The following is a 24,343-nucleotide window of genomic DNA, read 5'->3' as shown; positions in this document are numbered from 1 at the left end:
TTTCTTTGTACAACAAATTCTATTTCAAAGTACAGTCATATAGAATAATTGAAATGCATACTAAATGAATATCAAGGAAGAGACTAGCTGCAGTGTGTTTCAGTAAGTGTACAATGGTACACTTAGTGTTTGGAATCCTGTTTGCAGAAGACAGGTGTATTTTGTGGAAAAATACTTTTATTTATTTAACAAATACTAGGCAATGCATACTAAATGCTTCTGTTAGAAAGAAAAGACAAGCCAATCTAAGCTGGTTTCACTTCTGTTAAATGGAATGCTGCTTGGATTGGTTTTATTGATGTTAATGGAATATTTGAAGAGTAAGGTACTGTCAAATATGAGTCACAGAAACTAAAGTTAAGCAATTTCATTAGTAAGTTCACTGTCAATAAAATTCCATATGCTCTTCTCTCCAGAACAGATATCCTATTATACAGCCAGTCCTTTGTTCATTGCTTGATATTTATGTTCTTAAATGACTACTAGATATAGCAAATTTACCTACGTGCAATGTTAAAAATATAGCTATAGAAAGCCCCATTGAAATCTCTGAATATTGCTGATTTTTACCAATTGCGACTTAAGCCAAGTACTTTTCAAATACTAGTTATAAGTTCTTCAAGGCAGCAGATATAAAAGTAGTGACAAGATTCCTGATTCTATAGTAGTACCTCTACCAGAGTTATTTTGAAGTGTTTATTAATGTTACTAATGAAATATTATTTTTATTGTTTATCTACTTGAATAAATGCTGCCCTGGGTTATTAGTAATGTAATGGTGAAAGATATGTGACTGTGCTCCCTGGCAGACATTCAAACAATGGCAGGATTGGGATCAGAGGAATTTTATACCATATCCCAAACATCGTGTCTCCTGCCATGCCAGAATCGATGTTTGGGGTCTGACACACAATTCTTCTGATCCCATTGTGCCACTGCAGATCAGGCTGGGGGTGGCTTTCTTTCAGACAGTGTTGTGCTCAGTTTCTCCCCATCCCCTTCCTCCCCTCCCTGACACCCCTGCAGGTTCCAGACCTGGGGCTGTTGGGGCATGTCTGACAATAGCCTGATAGAGTGGACCTAATGGTCTCAGGTGGGTTCGAGACACCAGGCTAGTGGGCCAAGTCTCATTACCAGCTAATTGTTGGCCCCTTTACCCTGGGACATCTAAAAAGCTACATCTTGGTATTTTAAAGGTTGCCAGGTTCAGAGTTTGATAGTTTGCCAGTGGCTAAACCATTCAGCTCCCCCCACCAGGCAACCTGCAAACTTCTCACCTGGCAGCAACATTTTGGCATTGGAACCAGGACTGTCCTGGTCCCAATAATGACCCCCATGCCAAGACTGATAGCTGATTGTCAGCATCAGCATGGGGTTTTACACGGTCAATTTATGGTGCCATACGGACAAGTCATAAAGATGTTCTACATTATTTGCAGAATAACTTTGTGGCTAGTTTGGCACTATAAATCAGCTGAACATGTATCACAGTTACTATTTATGGTGCTATTAATGCATTAATCACACCATAAATGTAATGTGTGCTGGGGATCTGAGAGATTAAGCAGGAGACTATTTGGTTCAGAATTCAGTTGTTGAGACCCACAAGAGCCTGAGGCTGATATATCAGCAAGGAACTAAGAAAATCTTCAGGATTAAACTGCATAATTCAGGCTATAGTGTATAATCAATTGATTCTGGTTCAGGTTCTGTTTGAGCTAGAAAATATCTTTTAGAACAGTGGTGCCCAACCTTTTTGCCCAGCAGTGCCCAGTGTGTTCATGGCCACAAACTGGCACCTAGGATGGGTGCGACAAGGCGCCATCTGGATGCATGGGCCAAAGGGGCGTGGCTTGGTTCTGGCCCTGCAGGGGATGAAGGGGAAATGCCCCAACCTGGCCCAGCATGGGGGGAGTGGTGGCCCACTTCTGACCCAATCACATGGTAGGGAATTTGGAAATGAGGGAGGGTCACTCTCCTATTGCCAAATTTTCCAACCTGTGGGGAGTCCCACAGGCCAGATGTATGGCTCTGAAGGCTGCATCAAACCCGCAGGTTTGTACACCCCTGTTTTAGAAAAATAGTCCAAAGTTGATCTAAGGACTTCAAGTAATTGTGTACCCTGAACATATTCTTTGGTAAGTTTTTTCACTGGTTATCCTTTCTGTTTAAAAAATGGGGGCTTATTTCCACTCTGAATGTGTTTAGCTTCAGTTTCCTTTCAATGGGTCTTGTTTGTTGTCTTTATCTGTTAGACTGAGGTCATAGACCAGTATGCATTTGTAGTGCTACCAAATGCTGAAGCTTTACAAAGATTAAAGTGCTGTAGGGATGTGCATGACCCCCTGGCTAGAGTGATATCAAGTTCCCTCAAAGTTGCTATTCTTTTGTTCTTCCTCACCCCCTAAGCAGAAAGGCTGCCTCCAGCACATGCTGCCATGCACATTAGCTGGAGGCAACAGCAGCAAAGAATGCAATGGGGTTGGAGAAGGACTTACGTCATCACTAACCAGGATCTACATCTCATTCCTGCAGTAGCGACTGTCAAAGACAGCCCCTGATCACCCATGGAAGGGAGAAGATGAGGAGAGATAGGGTATGCTGTTCTCACTCCTGCTGCCCTGGGACTGTTTCCCTGTCCCATGGCAACAGCTTTCAAAGACAGCCCCTGGTCTACAGTGTCTACTGTCAGTTTTTCTATTTAGGTACTATACTTTTTAGTAGTACATGCCTAGAGGCAACCAAATTGTATGCTAATTTTATACGTGATAAGTTAATTTGATTGAGCTTCTTTAGTCTCCTGCTGTAAAGACATGTTTCCATAATTCAAACACTTCTTGTAAATCTTTATAAAGCCTTTTAGGTTTGTTGGCATCCATTTCAAAGTGTGGGACTCAAAACACAGTTACACTGATCTCTTTAATGCTATATGGCAGTAGTCATAACACCTTTCTACTAAATATTCCTTGTTCATACAGCCAAGAGAACTGCATTTGCTCTCTTAGATACTCCACTGTACCATACACTCTAATTCAGTTACTTATTTATAGTGACCCATAATTCATTTTCTCAGTCGCTGCTTTTCTGTGCATGTGACGCATGCTATTGGTTCAAGGACATTTAACTTTGCATTTACGTATATTGAAAATATTCTTGAAATTAATCCAGTTTACCACTTAATCCACATTTGTTCTATACACCTAGACCTGTTCTAATCTTTTATCATTCTAGCATGTTTTGTCAACTTCGAAATCACCAGCAGTGACTTTTGCTTTCTTCCAGATAATTGAGAAAAGTAATGAATAGCACTGGGTCAAGAACACATCCTTAAAGAACCTCACTGGAAGTGTCCCCATTGAATGATTTCCTTTTTAAGAGTTACTTTTTCAGCTGTGTCAGTTAATTTTTAATCCACTGGAAGTGGTATATAGAATTTGCTTTGTGCTGACTCTTTAATCAGAAGCTGGTTATATTAGTAGTTAGCTTTTGTCAAGCAAGTTTATAATCTCATTCAAAAAGATACTGTTTGTCTGTTAAGGTACAATTACCATGAAAACTTGTTGAATTGGCATTAACTATGCTACTTGCCTTTAATTCTACATTGTTTAGATCCCATGTAAGTCTTTCATGATTTTGCCCACAATCATCTGGATTATACTTTTCAGTTATTAGCATTCTAGCTTTCTTGTTCTCTGGAATTTACCTAGCAATCTAAGGTTTATAATATCAGTGAGTAAACAGCTACTTAAGCCAGTTCTCTTAGGTGTTGGGTATAAGGGTCTGGTTCTTCAAATTTTGGAGTGTTAACTTTAGCAGTCAATTTTTAACATCCAGTTATAGTTGGGACAGAAAGTGATTTCTTATCACTGTAAGATGCTTATAATATGTCAACAAGTTTCTTTCCAAAAATAGAACAAAAATACATACTTATATATATTAAACACTTTTATCTCTGCTAAAATTTCATTCGTTCCTGATGATGCATTCTTTCTGATGGTCCTTAACTGTACTGCCCATAGAATCATAGAAGTAGGGTTGGAAGGGACCTTGTAGCTCTTCAAGTCTGACCCCCCTGCCCAGTCAGGTAGGCATCAAGCCTCTTCTTAAAGACCCTCAGGGTAGGAGCCAGCACCACTTCCCTTGGAAGCTGGTTCCAGATCCTAGCCACCCTAACTGTAAAGTTGTTCTTACGGCTGTCTAATCTAAACCTCCTCTCCAACAACTTGTGGCCGTTATTCCTTGTTACGACAAGGGACGCTAGGGGAAATGAGGTCTCTCCCAAACCCTTCTGGTCCCCCCCAGTGAGTTTATAGACAGTCACCAGGTCTCCCCTCAGCCTTCTCTTGTGAAGGCTGAACAGATTCAGGTCCCGCAGTGTCTTATTATAGGGTCTGCCCTGTTGTCCCCGGATCATGTGGGTGGCCCTCCTCTGGACCCTCTCAGTGTTGTCCACATCCCTCCTGAAGTGGGGCACACAGAACTGGACACAATACTTCAGCTGTGGCCTGACCAGTGTCGCTAGAGGGGGAGAATCACCTCCTTGGCCCTACTTAAGATGCACCTGTGGATGCACGACAAGGTGTGGTTAGCCCTGCCAACTGTGACCTCGCCTTGTCGGGCCATGTTCATCTTGGAGTCGGTAATGACTCCAAGATCCCTTTCTGCCTCTGTGCTCTCAAGAAGGGAGTTCCCCATCTTATAAGTGTGCTGCTGGTTACTACTGCCCATGTGCAGCACCCTGCACTTGTCAGTATTGAAACGCATCCTGTTTTTGTTAGCCCACCCCTGTAACCTATCCAGGTCTTGCTGCAGCCTTTCCCTCCCTACTAGCGTGCTCACTTCACCCCAAATTTTGGTATCATCAGCAAATTTAACCAGGTTGCTTTTCACCCTGTCGTCCAAATTGCTCATAAAGAGATTGAACAGCGCCGGCCCAAGGACCGAGCCCTGGGGGATTCTGCTGCCCATTTCTCCCCAGGTTAAATATGACCTGTCCACCACCACCCTCTGAGTATGACCCTTCAGCCAATCTGCAATCCATCTGACTGTGTAGACATCAATGCCACAGTCGCCTAGTTTTTTAATGAGGATAGGGTGGGAGGCGGTGTCAAAGGCCTTGCTGAAGTCCAGAAAGATTACGTCCACGGCAACACCTGCATCCAGTGCTTTTGTGACCTGATCATAAAAGGCAATCAGGTTGGTCTGACATGACCTGCCCCTAATGAAACCATGCTGGTTGCCCTTGAGCATCATCTCTGAGGTCAGCCTATCGCAGATGTGCTCCTTGATGATCTTCTCAAAGAGTTTCCCTAGGATTGAGGTAAGACTGATGGGCCTGTAGTTGCCCTGGTCCTCCCTCCTCCCTTTTTTAAAGATGGAGACCACGTGAGCTATCTTCCAATCATCTGGCACCTGGCCCGAGCACCACGAGCGCTTGTAAAGCCATGCCAAGGGGCCTGCAATAACCCCTGCTAGCTCCCTCAACACCCTGGGGGTGGAGAGCATCTGGACCCGCTGACTTGAACATGTCCAGCCCCTCCAGAAGCTGTTTAACCCAGTCCTCCCCAACCATAAATCCTCTTTTTTCATTGCTGACATTAGTTTGTGTTTTTTCCTCAGCTGTCTATATGTTATAATTGCTAATTTATGGCCATTGATACCAGTTTTCCTGTTTGTTATTTTTGTTGCCTTTTGGGTTTCTAATCATTTAATCATTAAGGTCTCTTAAGTGATTGTATAAATGTGATATTTGAGGCATCTAAAACATTTTAACATCTTCTAATAGTCATTTACGTATGTCGTTTTTCTTCCCAGTCAGTTTTCCTCTTCATTGTTTAAGCTTCAGGAAATTCTTCTATTTGAAGCACCAAGTATGTGTGTTACTGCTCAGGGCTATACTCTGTCTCTGTATAACAAATGTAACTAGGTCATGATCATTTACACCTGGAGAATAACTAACTCTCACTTCAGTGATCGGTTTTATATCGCATCTTTTGGTTAAGTCCAGTATTTAATTATGCCCAAGCAGGACTTAATACTTATGTTAGAGTATTATGTATAGTTTTCTAGAAAGTCTGAGAGGTTTTACTAAGATCATTAAACTGCCAGCATCTGTCTTCCAGATCAGAAATCAGGGAAGAGAAGCTAGGGAATTAAAGCATTAAAAATTACATTTACTATTGGCTAGTTATGACAGTATGACATTAATGTACCATCTGTGTGAGGAAGGTAGGCAAAAAATAAGTTACAGAAACGTTACTGTCAAAAGTCTTTCTAGTGAATGAAAGAGAGAATGCACATACACACCTGTTCAGGGAAGCTAGTTTCATCACATTGTTTCTGAACATATGTATTACACTTGTGAGTGAGTTTGCACTTCAGGGCCTTGCTATAATATAATATACATGAATTGGAAATTAAAGATTTTTGCTTCAAGCACACTGTGCATAACTTGCAAATGACAGTATGTTAATGTTTTCAGTATAGCACAGGGCTTTTTTACTAGATGTGCAGTTTTCTGAATATTGTAGCTCTCAGTATGATGAAGCATGATTAAAGTCCTGTCACAGGGCAGTAAACATTTAATGCCACCAACAGGCTTCAGTTACTGAAAAGGTGATTTCAAAATACTGAAGGCTGGAAGACTTTTTGCTTGGGGGCAGAGGTTTGTTGGTGTTTTTATTGCATTATCTCTAGACTGTAAACTTACAAACTTTTTGGATGGACCCAGTCGCTATTCTGTTGATAAATTTAGTATATAACCTTGCTACAGAAGATAGGTAGGCCCAAATTCAAGAAAACCTGTGGGAATGGTTCAGTGACCATTAATTTTAATATAAATGGAGTACTGTGTCAGACTTTTCCTCTAACTTATTTTATTTTATGTATTGATTTTTATACCAAATATTATATCTTCAGGAAGGTTATTCAACTGTAACATAAATCTGTATCATTAAAGTTTTCATATGCTCTCTCTGAGAAGAAAAAAGTTTTGGTATTTTGAGGACCAGGTTTTTATGGTATCAGGGCTGTGTGAAAATTGATAGTATAGGTAGGTTGTAAGGTTTATGAATAATCCATTTACTTCCTTTCCCTTTCGCAGAGAAAATATCACTCTGCAAAGGAAGCTTATGAACAACTTTTGCAGACCGAAAACCTTCCTGCACAAGTAAAAGCATCTGTCTTACAGCAGTTAGGTATGTAAAAAGCTAAACAAAAAACGCTGTGTGTTTGGATTTGCCTCTTATTTTGCAGTCTTTGCATTCAGAAAATGTGGTTTTTGAAGGCCCTGTGTTTAAGATAAGTCATAGTTTACTAAATAATCATCCATGTTAGAATAACAATGAATAAGACACCTACCAGAGGGAAACAGATATTTTAAAGAGGGGAGTCTGGCTTGCCTTTGCACAGTTTGCTGGTATGTGACCCCCATTGGTGACATGGTTTGGCCCCTGACCCCTTAGAAACTAGACAGCCCTGATTTATACTGCTATAGGGATCTACCTAAATTGCACTGGAATTGCGCTGTGCAGTAGTTCCTTTAATTTTGCTTTTATTTTTTCTGCTTCCCCTCCCCCTGCACTCCCCAGCTGCTGATTGGGACCTCCATGGCCCCAGCGGTTGCTGCTTGCTCCTGATTAGCTCCCACCATTGATTGGCAGAGGGGCCTTGGTGGCCCTGCCACTTGGTGTTGATCAGCTAGGAGGCAAAAACTGTGGCATGTATAAAACTGGTTTTTTTCCTCCAAGCCAGTCAACAGCAAGCAGCAGGGGTCCCTCAGCCAATCAGCAGCAGAGTGGGTGCAAAGTGAAACGAGCCAAGATTAAAGGAGCCATTGCACAGTGCATTTTTTTCATAGATTTATAGATGTAGGTTTGGAAGGGACCTTATAGATCTTCTAGTCTGACCCCCTGCCCGGGGCAGGAGAGGAAACTGGGCTCAAATGACCCCAGCTAGGTAAATGTCAAGTCTCCTCTTAGAAAGCCCCAAGGTAGGAGCCAGCATCACTTCCTTTGGAAGCTGGTTCCAGATCCTAGCTGCTCTGACTGTGAAATTTAGTTGGTTCCAGATCCTAGTCACGTGGACACTGAAATTTTCAATGTGATTCAGTTAGATCCCTAGTGATACTGTGTTGTTTTTTAAAAGCAAACTAGCTAGTATCCTACCTCCTTTTATGTTTTTGAAAATGTCCTCTAAGCATAGCTGAATTGCACTGTTTTGGGGTTTGCCATGTTCATTTTCTGCAGTGTAAAAGTAGAGGTGCACTGATGCATCAGTCCGTATCATATTGGCACTGATGAAAGGAAAATTGCATTATTGGCAATTGGCATTTTGGCTGATGTGGCCAATAACATTGCTGATGCATGCTGTGTGCACGTGCACAGCTGCAGCATGCACACAGCCAGGAGTGGAGCCTGGCAGCTTGGAGAGCTGTTTCCTGCTGGTAAGTCTGGGGGGAAAAAGTGGGGGGGAGAGAAGGGGCATCTGGGAGGTAGATCGAGGCCCTCACGGTGAGAGAGGGAATGGGACTGGGGCAGGTGCTGCACAGGTGGGGCGGGGTGCGGGACAGCTGTGAGTGGCTAATTCGGGAAGCACGGGGATGGTGTCTCCCACCACTGTGTGCAACTCTGGGAGAGTCATGGGGGGGGGCATGTGCCCCACGGATCTTTGTGCAGGGTGAGGCTGGGCTGCCCACTCAGGGCAGCAAGCATTGACAGTGCTGAGAGAGGGGCTGGGGGTGGGGCTACAGCATGGTTAATGTGGTGCCTGTCCCTACCCCAGCCCTAGCCCTAGTCCTACTGCCTCCTTCATTGTCAGGGTCTTGATCTGCCCCCCCCCCCCCCCCCACACACACACTTAACCAGCAGACTGCAGCTCTCCTGGCTGTGTGCATGCCCTCTCAATTTGCCCAATGCCCTTCCCCCCCACAGACTTAGCAGCCGGATGCAACTCTACAAGCTGCTGGGCTGAATATCAGCAATCGGACCAGTATCAGCTGATATGGCTCGTTAATAAATGGCCATTGGTACTGGCCAAAAAAATCCTTACTGGTGTGTCCCTAACAGAAAGGTGTTGTAGATATAGTTTTTACCTTTTATATCGACTGTGACAGCATTACTGAAAAGATGCTGGTACCACTGATTTTGTTTTTGTTTTTTTTAGTTACTATGAAGGTTTATTATTAAATCTGCATTAAAGAGGGAAAAGTGCATTTAAAACCCTACTTTACATGTTAGGAAAAGTTCAGCTATAATCTTTAGTCCAGACAGATACTTTATTGGACAGGTAGAACAGGCTATATTTAACATAGATGTTTTGTTTTAAACAAGGAACTTAGTCATGGTTCTGTTTACAGAGTTGTCTGATCTAATATGAATTCTGCATCAGTTCTCTCATGTTCTTTCTTTATTTTTTAACTGTTAATTTGCCCTTCTTCCATTCATCTTTTTTCCCCATTTGGTAATTGGTACTGAATTTTAATTGACAGTTGAGACTGAATTTTTGCTTGATGTTCAGTAATACTTTTAGTCAGACCCTTCTAGTAAACTAGAGATGACAGTTTCCCCTCTTGACTGTAAATATTTGGGCCTATAGTAAGGTGCTAGTCTACATGCAGATGTACCCCACTGAATTTGTTTTGTAAAATCCTCTGAGGCCCAGGATTTTAGATGGCATAGGCCAGAGGAACTCACAGAGAGATTACTCTGAGAAATATGACTTAGTATGCAAGCGTTATAGGGCTGTGCAAAACAGCTGTTTCATTTCAAATTCGGCCATTTCAGAGGATGGTGATTCATTTTGGTGTTTCGGATCACCAGCTGAATCTGTTTTGAACAGGCTTCAAGGGAAGCTTCACACAGTCCTACCTACCCAGCTAGGCAGGGCTGAGGGCTGCAGGCCCCAGTGGGGCGCAGAACAGGGCAATAGATGGCTTGTCGAGGAGAGGGGAGAGGGCTGCTGCCCTCAGTGCAGGTGAGGAGATCCCTGCATGGGTCTCTGATCCCTGTCATACTGGGTCGCAGGACAGGGAAGCAGTGCAGAGCAGTGAGCAAGCCCTCTGGTCCCTGCCGCACAACTTGGCTCCGCAGGAAGCTGAGATCTGCACTGGAGGTCTCCTTGATGCTGCTGCCCACCTCACACTGCCCTGGCGATGTGGGGCTATATGGGGTGGGCAGCAGTGGTGAGGACACCCTGGTGCAAATCTCTGCTCCCTGCGGAGCCCAGTTGCACGGCAGGGATACCCCAGCCCCCGGTTTTATTCCCCCAGCTCTTCCAGGGGGGGGGTGCAGGCCCCCAGATCCGTGTGCCAGGTTTTAGCAGGCTGCCGTTGCAGGCTGAGGCTAGTGGCAGCACTGATCATTTCCCCGAGTGCCGGGAAGATTGCAGAGAGCTGGGGGAAGCCATCAGAGAGCTGTGGAATTGAACTGGGAGCTAGATGTCAATATCAGAGCAGTCCTCCTCCGTGCTCCCCCCCCCCTTTTCCCTTCCCTCTTTAGTTTTTGTTTCCCTGCAAGCCCAGCTCTTAAACTCTGAAATTCACCAAAACATTTCTGAAACGTTTTAGAGCCTTTCATTTCGATTAGGATTCAGTGTTTCGGGTACTGAAACAGCCCGAAACACCTCTGAAACAAAACAGCTGCTGAAATTTCACATGGCCCTAGCAAGCAACATAGAAAATAAAAGGCAAGGTTAAGATGATGGGAAAAACTGGAGTGTTAGGTCTCTTCAGAGATTTGGAGAAGAACAGTAGCTAAAAAGTCAGAGGAAGACCAGTAAAAATGTTTGCATAAAAGGAGTTGGAGCAGGACCAAGATTAGTGTAAGAATGTGCTAAGAAGATGCAGTTCACTGCTGATCCAAGGAAGAGGTTGAAGACTTGGGAAAGGGCCAGAAGAAGTGTTTGGATACATACAAGGATGAAAGATTGTGTCCAAAAGCAAATATTTCTGGTTTTGAAGACATTTTTGACTTACAATAATGAAGAACCAAGAGTGAAACACTTGGGTAAAATCCAGCTTTCCATTTGGGAATACGAGTTAGGCACTGAAGAGTAAAGTAGAAGTGAGGCACAATAGTGCATCTAAACTGGGAGGGATAGATGTACTCAACACACTAATGATAATACACTTAACTAAGTGTCTTACATAGTTTTGGGGAGGAGTGCAAGGACCCCTCAAAGGTGCAAAGTGGCAGCCAAAGGTTTAAAAAATGTAGCAAGTCAGCAATGAAGACTCTGCTTGTCAAAGCCAGAGGAGATGATGTAGTAACCAGGATATTGAAAGACTGAGCCAAGTGTTTTTGATGGTGTGGAAGCAGAGGAAAACTATTGTTGAGCTGTTCTGCTGGAAGAATCTTCCAAATATATGTAATATGGCTTGGAGGATCTAGGGGACCAAGTTGAAGATTGTGTTATGGGCTTACCTAACAGGGACAGTAGTAGTAATTTCCAAAGCAACTGAAAAACCACATGTGTGAGTGAGCAAAAGGAGCGGAGGGGGAGAAGTTAACATTTTCCAGGCTTATTTTCTGTGTTTTTATGGCTTTGACCCCCTGCATCATCAAATTCACTCTCCTTTTGCAAGCCAGGGCTGTTTAAAAGGTTTACAAGATCATCCACTCCCAGCATGCTCACAGACCTAAGCCACAAAACACACTATAAAACAACCCAAGCAAAACTGTACCATGTGTCAAGGAATTAGGGAAGTAAAAGGAATCTAGTACGCCACATTAAAAACTGGATTTAGACTGAAGAAGAGAAGGCTGAAGAGGAATTTGATAACAGTTTCAAATACGTAAAGGGTTATTATAAAGTGGATGGTGATTAAACTGTTCTCTGTGGCTACAAGGTACAGGATAAGGAGCAATAGTATTAAATTGCAACAAGGGAAATTTAGATAGGATGTTAGAAAGAACTTTCTCAGTGGGAGAGTGGTTCAATACTGGAAGAGATTACCTACAGCAGAGATAGTATATGCACCTTGTGCCCCAGGCCAGAACTGGACTGTGGGGCTTTTGGCTTCTTCCAGACCAGATCTAGCCCGGGGCATGCAGCAGCTCCAGCTCTGATTTGGGACATGTTGCAGTGATGGTGGAAGCTCTAGCTCCAACAAGGGGTCTGTAGCAGCAGCTCCAGCCCCCACCATGTGCCCCAGGGCTGGAGCTAATGTTGCAGCTTGCTCGGTGCTAGAGCTGGAGCTCCCACCGTTGCCTTAAGAGGTGGACCTGGTGCTGCCACTTTGTGCCCTGTTCTGCAGCAGCATCTCCAGTACAAGGCACATGCCAGCAGCAGCAGCAGGCCTGGCAGCTGAGGAAGCAGGGTTGTGACAGTGATCAAGGGGCTAGAGAGTGACCTTGGGTGTGTCAACCCTTGCTCACCCTTCTGCTGCCACTTGCTGTGCCCACCAGGACTCTGGATTCTGCAGCATGCCATTCCCTCTGGCCACACCTCCCATCTTCAGTTGCCTGCTATTAGCATGGAGGGCCAGATAGAGCAACTTCACTGGCTGGATCTAGTTTGATGTCCTTGACCTAGAGAGGTTATTCAGTTTCCATCCTTGGAAGCTTTTAAAAGCAACTTAGGCAAACACTTTTCTTGGATGATTTAGACAGGGGTGATTCTGCCTTGAAAAGGGTTGGCCCAGATGACCTCTTGAGGTCCCTTCTAACCCTAGAGTCCTGTGATTCAATTGTAATGGTTCCCTGTCCTTGTAAAGATGTTGACAGTTAATTAACACTTGCATAATCAGGGACAACTTCAGTTTAATTTATTTTTGGCTAGGTTCTGTAAAGAGAATGTAAATTATACTCGATTCTAAATAATTTTTATAGATATAGATATATGTAGTGTTATTGGCAGAAAAACATTTCTACAGATTTACTAAAAAAAAAAAAAAAAAAAATACATAAGGGGTACCCAAGAATCAATAATAAAATTAAGGCCACTTTCTGATTTAGGAGCTTTTGGAAGCTGTATCAGTAATCTTGTATGCAGTTGATGTTTGTTTGTTTGTTTGTTTTAAAGAGGACAAATATTACGGACACGAAAGGAAATTAAGAAAAAGTACTTGAAAACTCGGTTTTTGTGATTTGTTATTTCTTCTGTAGGCTGGATGCATCACACCGTGGATCAGCTAGGAGACAAAGCAACCAAGGAAAGTTATGCTATTCAGTATCTCCAGAAGTCTCTAGAGGCAGATCCTAATTCTGGCCAATCCTGGTATTTCTTGGGAAGGTGAGAACTTGTGGTATAAAGCTGTTTTGTTCCTTGTTTTTCTTAATAAAGCCTGTTCTGAGAGACTGGTTGAGCTGAATATGTTCAGATAAGTATTCTCATTCACAAAGAGATATCATGAAAGTCTCAACTGAAGAATACTTTTTCTTCAAATTACAACAGTAACTTTGAAAAAATAAATAAAAATACTAAAGCTGCTCTAAATTTATAAATATAATTAAGTATAAGTGCTTTTAAGAAATAGAAATAATTACTGTTCATAATAAATAATGTAAACATTAAAATAGGTAAGCAGAAAATATTTCATGTACATCAGTGTGCGAGACGCTTTGGACCTTAAGCTATAGTCATCCAAGTTGCGTGTTTGCTGTAGTCTGTTTCTTCCTGGCTTGCTTTCCTTCCTTGTACCACATCAAATTGCATCATCCCTCTTTGCTTGCAGTTGTCTGCAAAAATGCTTGCATTTAGCTTCATTATTTTATTATTCTCTTCCTTTTTTTCATGCACAAGCTGTTATACCAAAATATGTAATGCTTTATTTTTCTCTATATAAATACATGTATTATTTGTAAACTGTATACCTTGATAGTTTGTCCATACCTTTAATATTAACTCTGTTTAGCAAAAATAATATTGCCTTGTAAGTTAAATAGTATTCATTTAATGCCTTTCTATTGTTTTTTAAATAAAAGCTAGTTTTTAGCAGATTAATTCAGCTAGCAATAACCCCTTTATTCAGTTAATAGTAATAAGGCTTATATTCTATAGGCTGAAAATTTAGAGTGACTTGGGTGTGTCCTTGAGAACAGATCTCTTCCATCCAATCAAGAAGAGTATTACGTTGATAATACTTGCCCCTGTTCTTTACTAGTGTAAACTTTCCTTTCTTATCTATTTATTATAACAATATTTAATGCTTGTCCAAACAAAGAATGGAGTATAGGCAGTATAGAGAGTGGACCCATATTGTACGCAAACTTCAACGCATTATTTTTTCATTTGAAAAAAAATTCACTGCTTTTATTTTTCATTTGATTTTGACAAAACGAGCATTTCTCCTTGTGGCCAAATTACTGCCTTCAGTTCTTTTAATTCTTGTTTTTGTTTAGTATGTCATGCAACTTTTGACATTCTTAGAAGTACTTACTGTGATTAGATTATGTAACTATCCAGAATAGTAAAATAAAAATTTTCACTAAATTTGTTGCTCTTTATACACTGTAAAACTATATATTGTTAAACATTTTTATTAAGAAGGGCTTATAAATATTAACACTATATAGTTGTCCAAAGAAGAAAAAAGAGGTAGTGTAGAGTTTTAAAAATATCATTGTTATAATTACAGAATATGTTTTATAGTATTTTAATTTTCATAACATGGCTACATTTATTCTTTTTTTATGTTGCAGTATAGCTGCCTGTTCCCAAATACCTTATTAGTTTTCTTGATTGCTATCTGTATTGTAACGTTTATTTTAACTAGTTAGTTACTACAAGTGAAACAAGGGTTCATCTTCAGAACTGTATTAATTCTGAATGTTGGCGTTTTTCATATAGAGGGCATTTAAAACATGTTAAACTGTGGGCAGCTGGTGCTGAGAAATGAACTAATTATGTTATACAAATAATTAGTAATTTTGATTGAGAAGTTAATGTCAGTTGGTATCTAACTTACAGAAAAGGCACATTTTTTTTAAGCATGTCTGAACTTGTATTTGCATGATTTGTACTAGCACTATTGCAATCCTTCTTCATTAATCATTTTGTTAATTATTACAGAATTTTTTTCTCTTTTCTCCCAGGTGCTATTCAAGTATTGGGAAAGTTCAGGATGCCTTTATATCTTATAGGCAATCTATTGATAAATCAGAAGCAAGTGCAGATACATGGTGTTCTATAGGGTAAGAGTTAATTAGGGAAAAGCAGTATTGTCATTGAATTTTAATGCATTTTTATGGCGGTTTATCTTTTTTAGCACTTCTGTGGTCTCATTTGATCATAGAGCAGTGGTCACCAACTGGTCAATTGCGATCGACTGGTTGATCATGGAGCCTCTTGCAGCTGATCTGAAGCTGGGGGTGCTGAGTGCGTACATGCATACACATGCCCCCCCACCCAGCCCAGCAAGTTAGTTTGTGGGAGAGGGATGGAGCAGGGGCCAGATCAATGCCCTCACGGTGAGGGACAGTGTGGAAGCAGGGGGAAGGTGAGTGAGGCCTGGGGTAGGTGGGAGGATTGAACCTCAGCAGCACGTCCAGGGGTGCAAGGGGCTCCCGCCTCTCTGCACACCCTGGCAGAAGCACTGTGGGGCATGTGCCCCCCCCCCCACCTATGTGGCAGAGGTGGCTGCCATTGTGGGCTGGGCTTTGTGCCCTGAGCCCCTTGCAGCTGGCCCAGAAGCTGCCCAACACCACATGCACCCACTGCTGGGGGTGAGGCTTAGCCCAGCAAAAGGACACATGTGGCATTGAACTACTTTCAGACCAGCTGCAGTGGGCCTCGGGGTGCAAAGCAGAGCCCACGGTGACAGCTGCCTCTGCTGCGCACAAATGGGAGGCACATGAGCCCCAACCCCGAACGCAGGACAGCATGAACAGCTGCAGCAGTGGTGAGGGAGGGAGTGGCACAGGGGTAGGCCATGCACAGCCAGGGTGGGACATTGGATGGAACCGTGAGTGGCTCATCTGCGAAGGGCTTGGGGGGGGGGGAACATGCAGCCTGGGAGGTCATGGGGGTCTGCCCTCAGATCTGTACACAGGGTGGGGTGTGATTTTCCACCCCCAACCTCTCCCAGCACCGCCACCCTTCCTGAGTGCAGCACAGCCCAGCCCCTTCTCTTGCTGGGAAGAGCCCAGAGCCTGGCATAGCCTTCCCCTCACCCACCCCTTTCCCGCCCTCCCAGAGGGTATGGGGGCCCATGTGCCTGGGATCTGCGCAGAGGGGGAGGGTGGGCTGCCACTGCAGGATAGTGCTGGGGGGCTGCACTGGGCTCTTCCAGTAAGGGGGGGTTGGACCACACTGCACTTGGTGCAGGTGGCAACGGTGCTAGGAGGGAGGTTTGGGGGGGCTACAATAAATTTTTGGGTGGCTGTACCCCCCACCCCACTTCCAGCACTGCTGCCGCCAAGCCTGAGCGCAGCCCAGCCCAATACCCCCATCAGGAACAGCCCAGCGCCACATGTAGTTCTGGGGGCACACTCCCCCCATGCTCTCCCGGGCTGCATGCCCCACCCCCAGACAAGCCAGTCACAGCTCTGTCCTGCACCTCACCCTGACTCTGCAGGGCCTGTCCCAGCCCCCCTCCCACCATTACTGGCTGGGGGTGGGGGCAGATCGAGACCCTAGTGGTGAGAGAGGGAGCAGGGCACAGGCAGGAGCAGGGGTTGTGGGGAGGGAGGGATGTGCCCCCCGGCCTCCACTTGTCTCACCACCCAGCCAGTGCCCCAATCTCCCCAGTCCCTGCTCCTGCCTGTGCCCTGCTCCCTCCCTCCCAGCTGGGGCCTTGATATGCCCTGCTCCCCCTCCACAGCCCTTTCCCCTCTCCTGCCCCTCCCCCCACAGACTTACCTGCTGGGGGAGCATGTCCCCAAATAATTTTCTCCCTTCCACCTTGATCTGTCCCCCCGTTCCCTCCCCACAGACTGACGTGGGGGGGGGCACAGTAGATCTGGGGTTGCTTTTTAATTCAAAAAGTGATCTACTTAAAAAGGTTGGAGACCACTGTCAGAGAGCTTCTAATTTCTAGTTCAGCACATTTGATGTTATATCAGATTTCTGATTTAATATGTGAATGTTCTGTCAGTCGTGCTATGCTTGTTTTGAAGTAAAGGTAATACATGGATATTTACTTGCTTAAAGTTTTGTGATTCTGGACATGTTTTGTATTTGCTTTGCACATTAAAGTATAAAAATGTAGCACTTCACGGGTGTCAGTAAATCGGGTAGTAGCGTATTCTACTTAGTATTAAAAAGGATAATGAGAATTGCTGTATTTTGGTAGGGGCAGGGTATATTATTCCTTTTTATGTGGATATTGCTACTAATTCTGAATTTCATTAATCTTTCTATTTAGTGTGCTGTATCAACAGCAGAATCAGCCTATGGATGCTTTACAGGCCTATATCTGTGCTGTACAATTGGACCATGGCCATGCTGCAGCCTGGATGGACCTAGGCACACTCTATGAGTCCTGCAACCAGCCTCAGGATGCCATTAAATGCTACTTAAATGCAACTAGGAGCAAAAATTGTAGTAATACCTCTGCACTTGCAGCACGGATAAAGTATTTACAGGTAAAACTTAAAGCTTTAAGAAATGGGAGATATTTTATCAGGTATACAACAGAGGGGAGGGGGAAATAACACAAGTTAATGTGTAATTGTTTCATGGTGTGTATAAATTGTTTCCATATGTATTGTAAACATACCATAGCTTGTAAAATCATTTTACTTTTTCATTTTTAAGTGAGATTCAATCCTTAAAAAAATGCCGTTTTGCACACTTACTCAATTGATGCATATTAATTTACATCGCTTTAATTTTTTCTATGTATTGTCTACATTTTTAAGTTGTCATAGCATTTAGAGAGAGAACACACACGCACTATCTTTCACTCTTGTTTGCAATTTCAGAAGAAAAGAGTTACGAGACCTCTGAAACCAGAGCTCAACTTTGTTCTGATTCTCACAAAGGTTTATATTCTGGTTACCCTCTTTATACTTAGCACCTTTCTGAAACCCCAAATTTTAAATCTATCCTTTCTTTAAGACGTAATTAGCTACAGATTTTAGGAAGATTTCGTGGACTTGCTCTTACTAAAGTAGGCTTGTGTTAAATTTGCTTTTTACATAATTTTTCCTAGGCTCAGTTGTGTAACCTTCCACAAGGTAGTCTACAGAATAAAACTAAATTACTTCCTAGTATTGAGGAGGCATGGAGCCTACCAATCCCCGCAGAGCTTACCTCCAGGCAGGGTGCCATGAACACAGCACAGCAGGTGAGAAGTTGGGTTATATTCTGCAGGTGCCCAGCTTTAAGGGTTCTTTACAATCTGTAGTGGTCAAGCATATTTTTCTTGAGTTCAGGTTTGGCTTTCATGAATAAAAAGCCTTTGATTTATTTGCAAAGGGATACTAACTCAGAAAAGACTCCCTATAAAGTGGGAGAAATATGGGGGTACCAATTTAGAACCTTTGTGGATTTTCATTACTTTGAGAATTTTCATCTTAAGTAGAAATGCTACAATGGCTATTTAAAAAATAATAATGATGATGATGCCATGAAAGGTACACATTCCTCCATTGATGACCATATGGAAACTGATTTTCAGTTACTGAGGTCAGCTTCAGCATATCCACACAGCCCTTTTAAAATATGCAGCTGGTAAAAGTATGTAGTTTAAAGGAAAGAATTAAGAATATATAGAACCATATTTTTGTCTTCTGTGATTCTTAGGCTTGTAAACCTCATCATCCAAATACTGAACCTGTACTAGGCCTCACTCAAACACCAATTTCACAGCAATCCTTGCCACTACACATGATTCCTTCTAGCCAAGTAGATGACCTGTCCAGTCCTGCCAAGAGGAAAAGAACATCTAGTCCAACAAAGGTATATATTCTGGTGAATTAAAGGTCCCCATGCCAAAAATATACAAAAATATGCAGAGTAATTATGCCATGTGCACAGCACTTTTGCTGTAATTGTAATCCTTTGGCATCAAGGTGTGGAATGTTTTAAGTATGGGATGAGGTTAGTGTATTTTCATCCAACTGTTTAATTGGAAGATTATAATTAAAATAGTAGCTCCCCCAATGCAGTACACATTAGTGGCACTATATAAGTAATAATCCCAACCTCAGAATAAAATACAAGTATATAGGGTAATAGTTAGACAGGGAAATGATCATGTTGTCCTGTCTATTGCCTTGACTTATATTTAGAATCCAAAATGTTTCATCATCACATAATGCTGTTATAGTAGGTGAAATATTCTATCTTAATGATAGTACACTTTTAAACCAACCTCTCAATGTGATTTGGTTCCTTGTCATAATGGTATTAGATAATTTATTGATGTTATTTTCCTTTGTTCTACTGTTCTTATATTTTGTTGACTTAAGTAGATTGAAGTATAGTGTATATTAGCATACTTTTTCTATACTTTATTATTCTTGAACTTACGATGAGAGCTTTCATCAGTAAGTTACTATCTGGCTTTTGTAAAATGGTTTGATCTTTTGATAGTCACACCTTTGAATTTAATTCTTCCTCAGAATACTTCAGATGCATGGAGCAGTGGCCATACAGTGTCACATCCTCCTGTACAGCAACAAGTTCATTCTTGGTGCTTGACACCACAGAAATTACAGGTAGGTATGTTGAAGGAAAGCTCTAGGTGACATGAGATATAGTTTCTTACTTGAATATGAACACCCAAAAACTTTTGATCAGTTGTAAATTTCTGAAATAGAATATAAAATACTTCAGTATATTTTGCTTATACTGCTTATAGTTTGATAAGGATAGTTTTAATACTTTTAGCTTCCCTGTGATGTGCATAAGATAAAGCCTAAATATATATTTTTAAAATCCTGAATTTATTTTAACGGATGACCTTAGCTAAATAGTAAACATTTTAAGTGCTCTAAGAAATTTGTAAAATGGACAGCTAAAAGTAATCCTTTTTCTTTTCTCTTAACATTTTAAAAGTTGTCATGCTTTGGGATGTCAGAAAAATAGTAGCACTTACAGTACTGCCTGAGATTTTTAAACAGCTGTAGAACTCCTGCAATCCCTTCTTCCCCTGTGAGTTACTTTTCTTGGATCCTCGTTCTATAAGTTGATTAAACCATTAATGAAGAAATTTTTAAGACTTTTTGCAAAAGTTTTCACACGTGAGTGTATTCAAATTAAATCTGATACTCCTGGGTTTCACACCGCATAGTCTCTGTAAATAAAGCATTGGATTCCGTTTTTGAAATCTTGGTTCAAATCCAGTTTCTTTTGGTAATTCTTTTGTTCTTCAGCTTATTGAAATTTGTTCTTCAGCTTCAGTCAGTTGCACTGGTAATTGCTTCCGTGTTCAGCAATAGCAAAAGAAGAAACAGTTTTAGAAATTTGTTTTTAAAAAGATAATTCCTTAGCTCATGTCCCTGGGCCAGTCATAACTGGTATTTTATGCTGTTTGACTTTTTTACACCCTCTTCTGTCCCAACTCCTGCTGCCTCCCTCATTTTCATCTCCCCCTCTTCATATAAACTTTGTTGATTGTCATCTTATTCTGCATCTCTTACTTTTCTTCTCTTTCATACTGCTCTAGCATTGTGTCTCTTTCCTCTCCCAGTTTCTTCCTTTTAAAATGGCATTATCATTAGTCCCTTTTATCTATACATAGAATAAATGATTTATCAACCTTAATTTTTTATGGTTTCATTACCCTTGAAGTGCAAAGCCAGAAAGGTGTTGTGAAGGTCACCTTAAGTGAAAATGAGTAAAACCTTTATCTGTGTTGTAGCTTGTAGTGTGTATATGTAATTTAATTTACAGAGATGCTACCTCAAAACTTGTCTTCCAAAATATACTGGTAAAATTTTTACTTTAATTATTGGTATTGTTATTGTTGTTGTTGTTATTATTTTCTCTTTCATCTGTGAAACTGAATTCTCCTTAGTAATAGGAATCTGACTACATGGGGAGAGGAAAGGTACTGGCATTAAGTGCTTATTATAATGTAGTAAAATGTAGTAGCTTTTAGAAAGAAGTTTGGACCCCTAAAACAGCTTTTGGTCATGTTTTCACAGTTTAATTTTTTTTCCTCTGGTCATAATGAGATTTCTTTTTAAAATAAAGTATCTGAACTATTCTGAAGAATACCATGGTATTATATTTTCCAGCACTTGGATCAGCTGCGTGCAAACAGAAATAATTTAAATCCAGCACAGAAAGCAATGCTGGAACAGCTGGAGAGTCAGTTTGTCTTCATGCAGCAACACCAGCAGGTGAGAACAAAAATATTTTTCTGTTCTTCAGAACTTACCTCAGTAATGCAGTCTATTTTCTTTTTTTGAACTCTGAGCTATTCCTGTTGTACAAGTTTTCATGCACTTTTCACCATGTTACATAACATCTTCTGTTTCCATTACATTGTGATATATTTTTCTTTTTTCATTGAAGCTTACTGGCTGAAAGAGTTGTGCTTATTTGATGGGACTACTGAGGAGAATAACTAGCCTACCTTTTAAAATGGATTTTCCTGAATGATTTAACCAGTAGCATTTTGAAGAGCAGTCTAAGAAATACCCATTTGTAATATCTCTATCTCAGTCTTGTTCATTGCTCACTTTCACACTGTCCAGTTGTAGAAACTGCATCTCTCAGACTTAATATATTTATTGCTGTTAATAGTCTGAAGGAAAAGTATTCCAAAATGTGATTTACTCACTGTTTGTGAGCACGTCAGCCAGACCTACTCAATACAGATTTTGAAAATATCTGGTTTCTGACCTACCAAAAAAATTGGTTGAATAAAAATAAATGTAACATTTTAAACTGAACCTTTAAATCCTCTTGGGCATGTCTACATGTGATGCTTTGCTGCTGTAGCAACACACTACGGCGATGCTGCGTCTGCAGTCAAAACCCATGATGCTGCAGCTATGTCACCATAGCGACACGCTTCCCCATTATAGTGGCTTGCTACAGCAATGAAGTGCTTAAAAATAACCGTGTGTAGTACGCACAGTGCAATACTTGCTGTTCCTTTTGCGCGTACTATCAGATGGCACAGTAATTACTAAATGATGGCTCGGGAACAACAGTGCTATAGCCCGTGTAGACATGCTCCCTGTGTAGTAGAAATACATGCTGCATAATATTTATTGTTTAATCAGATAATTAGCTATACTCTTTTGTTGTATTTATATTTCATTAGATTAGACAAACAGGAGTTGCACAGGTACGATCTACTGGAATTCCTAATGGGCCAACAGCTGACTCATCACTGCCTACAAACTCTATCTCTGGTCAGCAGCCTCAGGTTGCTCTAACCAGAGTGCCTAACGTCGCTCAGCCTGGAATCCGTCCGGCCTGCCCTGGGCAGCCTATGGCTAATGGACCCTTTCCAGCAGGCCAAGTTCCCTGCAGCACAGCAAGAACGCTGGGTAGTACAGACACTATTTTGATAGGCAATAATCACATAACAGGAAGTGGAAGTAATGGAAACGTGCCTTACCCGCAGCGAAACGCACTCTCTCTACCTCATAACCGCACAAACCTGACCAGCAGCGCAGAGGAGCCGTGGAAAAACCAACTATCTAACTCCACTCAGGTATACAATTCAGTTTACTAATGCAGTACAGTAAGAAGGCATAGTAACCAAGTCATGCTTCAAACTCTCTCATTTGTGAAATGTGTACAACAGGGTTAAGCTAACCATTATATAATCAGCTCTTTATGGGATATGGAAAATGAATATTAATCAGAGGCAATTTTCTATTGTGTAGCTGTCTGTCCTTTCAGGAAGGTTTTCTTTAATATGTTAGTAAGTAAATATATGCTTTTATACAGATAACTTCTTTAGCACAAAACATTGTGACTGTTTTCTGCATTTCATGCACTAAAATAGGCATATTAAGTAGCAAACTGAATACTGTAATTGTTGACTGTATTATGTTGCAATCTTGATTATTCCATATAATTTTTGAAAGGCCATAAGGAAAATCAAAAATTCTTTAAAAATTACTAATACTATAACTTCATATAGGCTTTGCTGTGGAGCAGTATCATGATCTTACAACACAAAGTATGAAAAGTAACATGTATAATTATGATTTTTAAAGAATTCTGTTTGGGGTGGCAAGTGGGGGTCTGTGTAAAAGAAGACCCGCTTCTTTTTCTACTTGCAGGTTATCAGTTTATCTACTCTGCCTCCTAGTGCTTCCCTGTTAAAATCAGTCATCAGTTCTACATTGAGACATCCAGCAAAACAATGTGAATGGGATATGTTTGTGGTCAAGTGAAGGAAGGTCTGATGTTTTAGGACAGTATTAAAGTGTGCTACCAGTTTCCTAGTTCCTCAATTTTGTTTATCCACATATAATTTTTAAATAGTATTATTGCAGTTATTTTTGGTGTGGGCTCCATTACATCCTAGTGGCTTCAGTATATAGAGTTTCACATGTAAAATGGGAAAGTTGCAGGCACATCTTGTGTGCTTGACAGACAACTAGGACTAAAACAGCATGACATGCTAATTTTTAAATCCTGCTAATCTACTAACATTGTAACTGGGGAACCGTAGAGCTTAAAAGACTGACAAAGAGACTCGAGCCTTTCAGTCTCACTATGTCTCACCCAGGTTTGACCTCACTGGTTCTGAAAAAACGTGTCTGCCACAAACTGCCTTTTCTGTGTATTGAAACAAGCTTGTGCTACAAGTTTGGTTTTTCTTAGGTTAGGGACTTTGTTCATATAATAACTGTCACTCTTTTTGGTAGCCTCAGCAAAGAAGTCAAGGAGTAAATTAGTGCAGGATTTTGCCTTCTTTCCTAGAAATGGTACTTCCAAGTGCAGTTGAAAAAGGGATGTATGGTTTTGCATGGAGAACAGCAGTATGCCTTACTACATCCATATTCGGATGGATAAACTGGAAATTCTGATAGTCTTGACATTTTCGTGGGTGGTAAATTCCTTTCAAAATTAAAGTGGTGTTAATTAGTGATTAAGATTTGATCTACATTAATCTCTAGCAAAGGGGAAATACTGTTCACTGTAAAGTAGTTTGACAGAAAAGGTGAGGTAGATATTTAGTTTACTTGTCTTTATTGTATGCAAAAGTTTAGAATATTTCCATTAATCATAACAGGTAAATGTTTTAGTTGTCATGTAAAATATACAACCATTTAACAAAGGTTTAGTAAAATCTGTATCACTTTACTGCTTTAATTATTTTTGTCACTAAAATTAACTATGAATCAATTTTATTTTTTATATAAGCTATTTACTAGGCAACTGGATTTAGTGTTGTGGTTTGACTCCCATAATTGGGTTAGAACTCAGCTATTTGTTGAAAATCATGAAGTCATTTGCTGCCAAATAATTAGCAAGCATTCAC

The 24,343-nt window shown here is 41.2% G+C and overlaps 1 protein-coding gene across 3 annotated transcripts in view; it reads left to right on the top strand.

Moving 5' to 3' along the window:
* The window catches only part of KDM6A (lysine demethylase 6A), a 239,234-nt gene that overhangs the window by 161,344 nt on the left and 53,547 nt on the right, over positions 1-24,343 (top strand). For 2 of the 3 annotated variants that reach the window (XR_016444037.1, XM_090061761.1), the window contains exons 9-17: positions 7,103-7,196; positions 13,104-13,230; positions 15,033-15,131; positions 17,303-17,522; positions 18,092-18,226; positions 18,685-18,840; positions 19,506-19,601; positions 21,126-21,230; positions 22,163-22,558. Coding sequence is in view for 2 of the 3 variants with exons in the window: in XM_090061761.1 (XP_089917887.1) it covers positions 7,103-7,196; positions 13,104-13,230; positions 15,033-15,131; positions 17,303-17,522; positions 18,092-18,226; positions 18,685-18,840; positions 19,506-19,601; positions 21,126-21,230; positions 22,163-22,558 (1,428 nt within the window). In the remaining variant the exon portion in view is untranslated. The remainder of the gene's footprint in view (positions 1-7,102; positions 7,197-13,103; positions 13,231-15,032; positions 15,132-17,302; positions 17,523-18,091; positions 18,227-18,684; positions 18,841-19,505; positions 19,602-21,125; positions 21,231-22,162; positions 22,559-24,343) is intronic. The other variant, XM_090061774.1, reaches the window with a different exon arrangement.

This window comes from Crocodylus siamensis, chromosome 1, assembly GCF_052110815.1.
Source record: "Crocodylus siamensis isolate JL-2025a chromosome 1, ASM5211081v1, whole genome shotgun sequence".
NCBI classification, from domain to species: domain Eukaryota; kingdom Metazoa; phylum Chordata; order Crocodylia; family Crocodylidae; genus Crocodylus; species Crocodylus siamensis.
This window is presented reverse-complemented; position numbering and strand designations above follow the sequence as displayed.